Here is an 11,812-nt window from a genome sequence, read left to right as displayed (position 1 = left end):
AGGGAAGGGTGACCTGGGTCCAAACTCCTCTGCACTCCCCTTTTGAGCTGTTGTGTTCACCTTAATTTCCATACAGTAGCATATATGCATTTATGCAAATATGTGTTTATTTATTTAAAAGTGCCTAGCAGCACCCAATAATAATAATAACAACCAGAATCGTAAGTTGGAAGATGTCCCAAGGTGTCATTAGTCCAGCCCCCTGCAATGCAGGAATCTTTTGCCCAACATGGGGCTTGAATCAATGACGCTGAGATTAAGAGTCTCGCACTCTCGCAAAGAGAGCACTAAACGTAAGAACAAAAGAGCTTGCTGGATCAGGCCAATGGCCCATCTACTCCAGCATCCTGTTCTCACAGTAGCCAACCAGAAGCCCATTATGGGAAACCTGAAAGCAGGACCCATTAATAACAATCTATGAATTTCTCCAATCTTCATTTAAAGCAGCATTTCCCAAACTTTGGGGTTTTAGACTACAATTCACTGTTCTAGCTAGCTAGGGATAATGGGAGTTGTAGTCCAAAAACAACTGGAGTTTGGGAAACCCTGGTTGGAAGCCATTCAGGTTGGTGGGGATCGCCACCTCCTGGGGGAGGGAATTCCACACTCCCATTTCTGCCCCTCCCACTGAGTATATAAAACAGTTCAAAACAAGTTGCTGTTACAACCATACAAAGTATATTTTGACAAGTGTTTTTTCCTCTCCACCCATCAAACAATAAAGAACCAACAACATTAGCAGCAGCAGCTTCAAAAAAAAGAACATTTACTTCCCCCCAGCATTCCTAAGCCAGTCTTGACGACGAGAGTCTCGGCCAGACCCCAATTTCTGGACTATCTCTTTTAGGATGTTCAGTTGGGGGCCTCTGTCACCAGGGAGGCAGCCAGCCTTGCTTGGGAAGGGTGTCTCAAGGCCCCCGCAGGAAGGCAACCTCCCTCTCTATGGGGCTCAGTGATGGAGGGGTTCATCTCATTGCTAGTGTGTAAACGTGGTAGATTTCGTCAGGAAAATTCTCCTGCTTCTCCTGGGCCAGCAGGTTGAGGCCAGCACAGCGGATGATCTTGCAGACAACATTCAGGTCCCGGCAGACACTGCTGTCCACGTCGTCCATGATGACCCCTTCCTGGGCCATATTGTCCTTGATGACTATGATGCCATTGGGCTGCAGGCCCAGGCGGCAGCGCTTCAAGAAACTGGAGAGGTGGTCGTCTGTCAGGTGCCCTGTTTTTAAGAGCATAAGAGCATTAAGACTCTGGCTACTAGAAATTCTTAAATAAAAGGTATATCGGTGGGCCAAAGACAATAAAAGACAATAAAAGAATCTTCTTATACGCTACAGCTGCCGCTAGACTATTGATTGCCAAAAATTGGAAATGTGAAGAAGCACCATTAGTGATAGATTGGCAATGTAAATTATTTGAATTTATTAAATTTATTAATAAATTCAAATAATTTTTGAATTTATTAAATTAGCGAAAATGATGGTAACAATTATAATGCAATCAAATCAGAATCTGAAACAAGAATGCAAGTGTGTAGAGGAATACATAGCTAATAGGTACTCCAACAAAAACCTATTGATCTCACAAAGTTAATATAGAACACAAGAATAAATATTTAATAAATTAATTATCAAAAGTACAAACATAGTAACAAATTTTAAAACAAAATTAGGAAGTCACACACGGGTGGAGGGAAGTCTTCGAGACACGAGGGGGGAAAGTATGAGATAATTAAGTAAAAACTAAATGTGGATTTACAATGTACTATAATAGAAAATGTGAATGTATAAATTATAAGAAATATGAAATTCTATGTAAATATTATGTATATGCATTGGAACATCAATAAATGGTTTATGGAAGAAGAGAAAGACTCTGGCTACTGGATCAGGCCAGTGGCCCGCCTCTACTCCAGCATCCTGTTCTCACAGTGGTCAACCTGTTTGATGTCCCCCAAAATGAAAACCCCAAGCAGGACCTGAGCACAACTGTATTGTCCAGTTGCAGTTCCCCATTATTTGGTATTCAAAGGTAGACTGTTCTTGTGCATGGGGGTTCTGCTCTCACAAAAGACCTCTCTATATGAAGAGCCCTGCTGGGCCAGGCTAGAAAGGGCCCATTTTATCCTGCACTCACAGTGGCCCACCAGATACCTCAATGGAAAGCCTGCAAGCAGGGCCCATGCACAAGTGCACTCTGTCCTCCTGGGGTTCCAGCAACTGGTATTTAGAGGCTGCTTTTGACTGTGGGGGTACAACAGAGGTATCATTGGTTGGTAGCCATCGATAGCCTTATGCTCTATTAATCTGTCTAATCATCTTATAAGACCATCTAAGTTGGTGAATATAACTGTGGGAGGGAGTTCCATAGTTCAAACTATGCTCTGTGTGAAGAAGTCCTTTCTTTTCTCTGTCCTGAATCTTCCAACATTCAGTTTCATTGGACAACAACCTTAACCTAAAAGGCAGTGGCTGGAATCCAATGCTGTGATAATTAAGCGTCTGAACAGTACAAAGGGGACAGATTGAGGCAGCGTGGGTTCAAACCTCTCTGCTCAGCTCTCAACCTTAGGCTGTTTGCCCTCTCTGACAAGCCTACCTCACAAGCCTGTTGTGAGGAAAACAGAAAGGACGTTGAAGGAGGGACATTTACACTGCCCTTTAAATTCTTCAGAGAGAGTTAACTGATGAAATGAGATACCTTTCCTGTCTCTATCCTAGGCTCCAATCACATTATGCATTTAAAGGACTGCCACTTAGAGCAGTCATGGTTCCCTGACAATTAATCTTGGGAACTGTAGTTTGTTCAGAGTGCTGAGAGTTGCTAGGAGGCCAGGAAAAAACCCTCACAGAGCTACAGCTTCCAGAGTGATTTAACAACCCATCCTCCTTCCTCAGGGAACCCTGGGAATTGTAGCTCTGTGAGGGGGGCAATAAAGTTTTAGAAACTCTCAGCACCTTGAACTACAGTTCCCAGGATTCTTGGGGGGGGCAGAATGCCTTTTAAAGAGGTACTGTAGCATTTTAAATGTGCAGTGCAGATGAGACCTTTTGCCAGTTGTACCCAATGGCAATCCCATTTGGAGTAGACTCGTTGAAGTCAATGACTAAGATTAACTGAGGTTCACGGATTTCATTAAGGTCTACTCTGAGACGGAGAAAGTAAGCTGGATACACAACCCTTCTTTTACAGGTAGCGGAGGGAGACTCTTACCTATCACCCACTGGATCCAGATGACATCGTAGGCACTGGGCTCGGGGCTGAAGTCCTGCAGGCCACAGCAATAGTAGTTCCTGACACGCCGACCCTCCTCACCTAGGTAGGTCCGGGCCTGGTTAAGGAAGTCCGCTGTGACATCCACCATGTCCACCGTTCCGAAAAGTGGCAGCAGGAGCCGCTTGGTAATCCGGCCAATGCCAGCCCCACAGTCCAAGGCACGGGAGGTCCCTGTCCTGTTAGGCTCATCCTAGACAGAAATTAAGTTAATGAGGGCTAGAACCTTGAATGCCTCTCAACGCTTTCAGAAACAGGGTCTTTCATTGTTCCCCCCCCCACACACACCCTTCTCTGTTATACTGCATCTAGCAAGATGGCATCCATGTTTGCAGATACAGCCTCCATTTCCCCAGGTTTCAGGCAGGGAACAATGACCAGCCCTGGGGATTAAACCTGCGAAGTTCCTCATGAACAGCAGGTATTCTAGTAGTAAAAAAGCACTGGGTAACTCCCAGTGGTGGCACCATCACCAAGGCCTCATCAGCTTATCGTAATCACAATTTTGCCCAATATGCATTTTGGCAAAGGACTCTTAGCCTAATACAACAGGGACAGGTGCACCTCACTAGAAAGTGCATTCTGCAGATAGGGAGCCACCACCAAAAAGGCCCTGCCCTACAATGATGGGAGTTTGAATCTAACAATATCTGGAGGGCTACAGGTCAGCCATCCCTGCCAGAGATTCTGCAGTCAACTCGGCTTCCTTGGAAGTTTTCAAGCAGAGCTTGGATGGCCATCTGTCAATGACTCTTCTGCTGTGATCCCTGCATTGCAGGGGGTTGGACTAGATGACCCTCCCAACTCTACTATTCAATGATTCACTGCTTTAAAGGGGGAAAAATAAGTGTATTTCCCACACTCCCCCTAAACCAGCCTTGGCCAACCTCCAATGTTTTTGACTACATTTCCCATCAGCCCCTGCATTATTTGGCAGGGCTGGTTCAGGCTGCTGGGAGATGCTAGTCCAAAATATCTGGAGGAAAGCAGGTAACCCCAGGCTCTTCCTGCTCAGCTTGGAAGAGAGAACACCTTGCTTACCAGCAAAAAACGGAGCAGGAACTTTTTGGAGCTGTCGATGTCGATGCTGGAGATGTGCCCATAGCCCCCCAGCATCCCATCCACTGTTGCAGGGATGTCTTTCCAGTATTTCTTGGCCTTGGAGTAGAACTCCTTCTCGTTCTCCACAACGTCGCTCGCCATCGGCACCTTTCTTCTCAAGGAGAAACCAAAGCAGGCCAAAAGGTGTTCCCTTTGACAGAGAAGAGGAAGAAAGGTGTGAAATGGATTGGGGAACAGAGACCCTTAAAATTCGTTTCCAGTTTTCTTAGGGAAATTACTTCACAGATGGCATCGCGATGCTTTGTAAATGTCAAAAAAATGTTGTCTTCTATGTCACCTAAATGTTGGAAGGGTTGTGATAAACTTAGTACATATTATCATTTATTGTGGGAACGTCAACTGGTCTTTGGGATTTAATTTTGGCAGAAATGACACATAATACTGAAGAAACTATTGATCGTTGTCCTACTGAATATTTTTTGACAATACCAGTGTAGATGTATCGTCAAAAGAATTGGTCTTATATATTATCTAGGAAGCTCGAATAGTAATTGCAACAGTCACAAATCTTACACTGGCTGCTTGGAGTCACTCTCTCAGGAATATACCGTATTTTTCGCTCCATAGGGTGCACCTAGATTTTAGGGGGGGGAATAAAGGGGGAAAATTTTACACACACACACACACACACCCCGCAGTCCCAAAGAGCAAAGAAGCCAAGACAGCTGTCTTGGTTTCCTCGTTAGCCACACGCAACCTCTCCAGCCGGGAGAAGCTGCGTGCGGCTTTGTTTTTAGCCGCGGGGCTGGGATGGGGGAAGCCCGAGCTTCCCCCAACCCCAGCCCCCAAAACAGGTCCAGGAGCGGTAGCAAGATTGCGCACAACCTCGCCGCCGCTCCTGGGGCTTGCGGGGCTGGGACGGGGGATGCTCGAGCAACCTCGCCACCACGCTCAGAAGGCTTGCAGAGAACAGGCAGCTATCCACAAGCCTTCTGAGCATGGCAGGAGTTCCCGCCGGGCTCCGCAGGCTTGGGGAGAGCTGCCCGAAGCCCGGGGTGCCAGCGCCGCGCTCCCCAGACTTTGGGCTGCAGGCAGCTGTCCACAAGCCTGCGGAGCCTGGCGGCAACTCCGCTGGGCTCCGCAGGCTTGCGGATAGTTCCTGAAGCCTGGAGAGCGAGAGGGGTTGGTGCGCACCGAACCCTCTCGCTCTCCAGGCTTCAGCGAAAGCCTGCATTTGCTCCATAGGACGCACACACTTTCCCCCTTCATTTTTGGAGGGGGAAAAGTGCTTCCTATAGAGCGAAAAATACGGTAGCTATAATAGAGAAAATCACGTGTTATTGTAGATTTTGACAAGAACTAGAACCTCCAGATACTTCTCATATGATTTGTCACTCTAAACACAATAGAGTGGAACCACCATTTTCAGGATGACCCTCATCACAAGCATGGCAAATCTGGAACTATACTTGATAAATCTGGTAACGCTGAAAGTCGTTACCTGAAGTTTATTATTTTGACCCATGTGCAACTGTACTCAGATTCCACGTGCCCATCTCATAGTTTTATATTTTTGACCTGTGGCTATAACTGTTCTCTGCGTTGCATGTAAAATTAAATAATCTTTACAAAAGAAAAATAATAAGGTGCTAGCATAGTGACCCCACCCCCCAACCAACAGGCCCAGAATGCAAAAGGGCATTTAAAGAGATTCCAAGAGAGCAGGTGATGTTCAACCCGCCCGTTAGATATGTACAACCCTGAAGGATGAGATCTCGAGCTAAATATATACATGGCTCCGTAGGGCGTGCCCTACACCAACCCAAACATGGAATCAGGACGATCGGTTGCCAGAAGTGTTCTTAGCTTAGCACAAGTTGAGGCACTCACCAGGTTGTGAGATGGACAACACACACACACACCCCAGCTGTAGTACCTGTAATCAGAATCACAGAACTGTAGAGAACCCAAAATTCAACTAGTCTGGCAGGTAGGTTTGTGGCATGTTCATTTACTAGAGCCCTTAGGTCCACTCAAGAGCTATCCAATTGTTCCTCACCCTCCCAAAATCTCGGTTTTTTAAACCAAACCCTGGATGTTAATTCTGTGCTAGACAAAGACCATCTTGGCTGCGAGGCCTGGAAGACCAGCTGCCTGCCTTGCAGAGCTTTTCCCACCTGGCCTGGCAGGGTGGGGCCCTGAATGACTCCAGCTACAAAAGCTGAGGCTGCTGAACAGACTTTTGGGGTGGGGTAAGGGGCTTTGGTTGGGAAGGTTGTTGCTATTATTGCTATTAATTATTTGTACCTTTATTTTAGATCTTATTATGATTTATGTGGAAATCATTTGATTTGGTTGTGTATTTTTTGCATGTTTTATTTACGACAACTTTTGTTGTCATTATGAGGTTTTTTTCATGTTGTAAGCTGCCTTGAACATGCCTCAATTAATGGAAAGGAGGCATACAAATAAAATTATTCGTAAAATTATTGTATGTAAAATTATTTGTACATGCTAGCAGGGCAAGAGGACTCTTCAGCCCATCCATTCCGTGATGGACAATGAAGAGTCGATTCTGGTTAACGCCTGGCATGCGTGAGGTGTGTGCCAAGGAACCTCGTGGGGAAGAGGTGCCTAGGGAGCGCTTCTGTACACATACCTAGCCCTATACAGCATATTTGATGTTTATGGTCTGCAAGCCAAAGAAACGGGTTTGTGCTAAATATACTTACGTTCTTAATCTACTTAAGTTCTAACACCAAAGTTCTATTTTACACATGAACTTCAGCTATGTGGGTTTTGTAAAAAAGATTGAATCAGGCAATTTTTGATGCAAACTGGAATAATTTGGATAGGGTAATTCACATCAGAAAATGTCCAGCTGACACCCAGAAAACTTTGCAGCACCTTCGACAATCACCTAATTTACCATAACTATCTTGCTCTTATTTAGTCAACAGCGCAGCAACAACAGTAGTCAACTTTGAAACTGCTAATCTTGCCTGATGTTGCATTTGCAATTGACATCTTTTTGCAAATCCTTTCGCTGTTATGGGTGTGAGCTAAAGGCCTTGCTGAATAAATGTATTTTCAGCTGGCACACCAAAATCCATCAGGATTGAAGCCAGTAAAATCTGAGGGGGAGGGCCTGCCTCATCTAGTACTTGAACTCTGCATCCATTTGTTGCTACTCATGAACTTCTGAAAATGGAAGCTTTTCTGCGGGAAAAATGTAAGTTAAATGCACACTTTCATTCTACATACTTAGCAGAAATGTTTTAGTAGGTGCAAAAAAAAAATGAAAGAGTACAATGAAGGCACCTGCTGTTATGTCAAGAGGCAGGGAGTTCCAAAGTGTGCGTTACAAATGTGGAACATGCGTTATGTGGCACGTGTAACGGTGCCAGTTCCACAGAACAAAGTGGTTGCACATGTACTAACATTAACCACAATTCATGTTAAGTATAGTTCCTTAGAACACATGAATTTGAAAGCACTTGTTTGCCAGTTTAGCACCAACTTCCCAAAAGAGAGTTTACAATTGCAAACAACACACTAGCATTTTTGGCCCTCTTCACACACTGCCTTGCATACAGAAAACAGTTAATCTTGCTTTTATTTGACAAATATAATAATTATATAAATATTAATGGCATTACTTATAATTATTAGATGAATTACTATTCGTATTAATAGTAATAATGAATTGGTTACTTTTGTGCCACAACAACACAAAGCGACCCTTTTAAGCAAAACAAAAAACCCACGTGAACATTTAAAAACCACCCTCAGCTGCTTGAAGAAAAGGGTGGGATATAAATGTAATTAACGTAATTAATAAATAAATCACTACCCATTTCCTGGTGCTCTATAAACTATATGAACTTTATAAACTATGTCTATATTGGTGCATGGAGCGGGGGAGGGCATTCACCTTAACTTTTGAACCCTAGCACAAAGGCGGTGGAGACTAAAGAAGGGTTATCCAACGGGCTTTTGTGGGTTCCCTTCCTGCACCAGCCGTAGCTCCCTCCAGAACAAACCCTTACTAGGAAAGTTCCCCCCCCCACCTCCCTCCCCCGGCAGCCCGTGAGCCACGTGGACTGCAATTCTCTTTTTCCCCCGCCTCCGAAGCAGTCACTTCGGCTCTCTGTGTAAACTTACCCCACCGAGCGCCGGCTTCCCTTGCGCGCGGGCGCTGCGGCAACGTGCAAGGAGGAGGAGGAAGAAGAGAAAGGGGAACCTAATAGTGGGAGGGCACTGGGAGGGGAGGTGTCCAGACAGGCCTCTTCTGCGAAGCTTCCTTCTCCTCCAGGCTGGGAAGCCTCTCTCGCGCTCTCTCTCTGCTATTCAGGCAGCTACAGGTCTCGCCTCCCCGTCGCTGGGCATTGGGCCCCACAATCTCCTCCCTCTTCGGCACGCAATTTCCTTACATAGAGCGCATGGAGGTACTCCCGAGGAGGCGGGAGGAGGAAGAAGCCGACCAGAAGGGTGGGCGGGCGGGATGCTGGGGGCGGAGGCGGGGGCGGGGTCCGCTTATATTCCCTCGGCCGGACACAGGCATCGCTGGGGGGGGGGGGGCGCGGCAGTGAGGCCCCGCCCTCCCTTCACAAAGGGCTGCACCACAGCTGCGCGCGCGCGGGAGGGCGCGCGACTTAGGATCCCCCGCCTGGCTGCACGCGCTCCGTTACGCTGTGTATACCCACACGCTGAAGAAATACACAAGCAATTTTTTTTAAAAAAAAAATTGTTATGACAGTTTTTGCTATTGCTACTGCCTTTATTTTTATATCCCTCCTTCTTTCCAGACCGGGACTCAAGGCGGCTGGCAAACATCAAAGCAAGGACGGCTAAAACACAGAAAACTAAAAACGTAGAAAAGAATGGCAGCTAAAACGTCATTAAATTATAAAGGAATTAAAACAGTGTTAAAAAAAAAAGTATGTATATTTGGGTTCCTACATGACAGTGATGAGGGATTGTCATGCCAACATGACAGTGATGAGGGATTGAGGATTGGAGTGATCATTTTGTGATGTGGCAATAGACGTACCTGTATTGTAACTTTTGAATAAAGGTTTTTTTAAAAAAAAATCTTCAAATTTGATACGGAGCAGCATACTAGTATTACTACTACTAATAATAATAATAATAATATTTCAGAACCAATTTATTCCAACTTTTAATTTTTTAATTTCAATCATTTTTAATACTGTATTGAATTTTTAGCAAACCACTTTGATGGTTTCTTCTGAAAACTGAGAGATATATACATTTTATGAGATAAATAAAATTGCAACCCAATTTGAGACCTTAGGGTGAAGGGTGGGTAAGAAATCATTTGTGCGTGTACCTGGGAGAAAAGTTTTCACCTGGCACCTAAGGATATGTTGTGAAGGTGCCAGGTGAGCCTTCCTGGGGAGAACACACCACAAATGGAGAGCCACTGCACAAAACGCCTCGTTCTGCTGTTGCCACTTTCCAGACCTCTCATGCACACACACAAATAGACAGTGTTATGGAATGGTTAGCGGCTTAGCACCTGGGAAACCCAAGTTCAAATCCTCACTCATCTGTGGTACACATACATATATTAAAATCAGAATTTTAAATATAAAATACAATTCTGGGTTTTTTAAAGTAATATTGATGAGAGTATCAATACAACCCTAAATTACAAACCTGACATGAACAGTATTTTAGGATTTAGATTACGTTTCTTTAAAACACAACATATCCGACAGGTAGGATTAAGAATCTTCTATTTAGCATCATCTTTGATCTAATCTACTATATCATGTTACTCTCCACCCCCTTTTACAGTATTTGTTGTTTTCTATATATTATAAAAAAAAAAGAACTCTACTGATTAGATCTGCATTTCATTTGGCTTTGTTCATCTAACCCTTCTTCCATTGCTCCTATTTTTCCTTTAAATCATAAAAACATTTTATCTTGTAATTAGAACTGCCAAATTCCTGACTATTTAAAAATAAAAATAATAGTCTCCATGATTTCCCCACCCTGCATCTTCAATTTTTGAACAAATATGACCGTTGTTGTTCTAGAACATTGAGTTTCTTAACTGCCATTTTTGGAATCACTAAATAATAATCACAATATAAAATATGAGTGCGGGGGAGAGGAAGTATCTCATCCCTGCCAAACACCCAAGACTCAAGAGGGAAGGAGACTTCCCTTTGAAGGCAACCCAGAAGCTTCAATTGGTTGAGAATTCAGCTGTGCAAGATCTCCCATATTACACGTATTACACAGATCCATGCTGTATATTTCAAGGCCACAAGTTCCCCCAAAGAATTCTGGGAACTGCAGTTTGCTAAAGGTGCTGGGAATTGTAAGTGTGTGCTGGGGAAACTACAGTTCCCACCCATGATTTTTTGGGGAAGAACTCACAGACTTTAAAATGAGAGCCAGTGTGGTGTAAATGGTTGTTGGGAGTATAACCTAGGAGAGACCAGGATTCAAATCCTTCCACCGCTCCCCTCGGCCATGAAGTTCATTAGGTGGCCTTGGGGGCCAGTCCCCATCTCTCAGCCTAGCCTACCTCACAAGGGTGTTGTGGGAATTAAATGAGGACTAGGCCCCTGTGAGAACAGGATGCTGGGCTAGGTAGGCCTTTGGTAGTCACCATATATTCTCAAGGCTCACACCTCCATCAGTCATAAAAGAGCTGGCATACACAACCATACCCACATGGCAGTATACCCTTTTGTATACCTATATGGAGAGACGCAGGTGGCGCTGTGGGTTAAACCACAGAGCCTAGGACTTGCCAATCAGAAGGTCGGTGGTTCGAATCCCCACGACAGAGTGAGCTCCCGTTGCTCGATCCCTGCTCCTGCCAACCTAGCAGTTCAAAAGCATGTCAAAGTGCAAGTAGATAAATAGATACCGCTCCGACGGGAAGGTAAACGGCGTTTCCATGCACTGCTCTGGTTTGTCAGAAGCAGCTTAGTCATGCTGGCCACATGACCTGTATGCTGGCTCCCTCGGCCAATAAAGTGAGATGAGCGCGCAACCCCAGAGTCATCCGCAACTGGACCTAATGGTCAGGGGTCCCTTTACCTTTTACCTTTTATACCCATATGGCAGTGTACACAATCATACCCGCTGTCGGCACATGAATACAAACTCTTACATGGGCACAGCACCACCTCTTGGCTGAACAGTTCTCGTCAGATGAAGGTATGGATGGGTGGAGAAAGCAAAAGGGGTCACCTTGCTGTGTGAAATTAGAGTCCAGCTGATAGATTACTGTGGAAACAGGATTCTGTTGACAGTGCCAGCTTTTCCCACTGACCAATGAGGACACTGACCAATAGGAAAGAGATTAGCATCAATGGCGGTTAGACTTCTGGAACATTTGCTTTTTACGTACTAAGTTTATTAAGTTTTAATTATTGCACTTGCCCTCCTGTGTATCCTGCTTCAGGACTTCTACTTTGGAACTCCC

At 44.9% G+C, this 11,812-nt stretch overlaps 1 protein-coding gene across 6 annotated transcripts; it reads right to left on the bottom strand.

Moving 5' to 3' along the window:
- Positions 1–655: 655 nt before the first annotated feature.
- On the bottom strand, positions 656–11,626 carry NTMT1 (N-terminal Xaa-Pro-Lys N-methyltransferase 1). 6 transcript variants are annotated; one of them, XM_081178879.1, is made up of 4 exons: positions 11,498–11,626; positions 4,318–4,528; positions 3,217–3,469; positions 656–1,222 (listed from the first exon to the last, which is right to left on the bottom strand). In XM_081178879.1, coding segments are annotated over exons 1-4 (723 nt in total). In that variant the 5' UTR covers positions 11,500–11,626; the 3' UTR covers positions 656–965. The 6 variants fall into 6 exon arrangements, with proteins under 6 accessions (XP_081035005.1, XP_081035007.1, XP_081035008.1 ...); XM_081178881.1 differs by having other exon boundaries at positions 11,467–11,600; XM_081178882.1 differs by lacking the exon at positions 11,498–11,626 and adding an exon at positions 10,021–10,310.
- Positions 11,627–11,812: the final 186 nt, after the last annotated feature.

The sequence above is a fragment of the Podarcis bocagei genome, assembly GCF_964188305.1.
Source record: "Podarcis bocagei genome assembly, chromosome: Z".
Lineage (NCBI taxonomy): Eukaryota > Metazoa > Chordata > Lepidosauria > Squamata > Lacertidae > Podarcis > Podarcis bocagei.
This window is presented reverse-complemented; position numbering and strand designations above follow the sequence as displayed.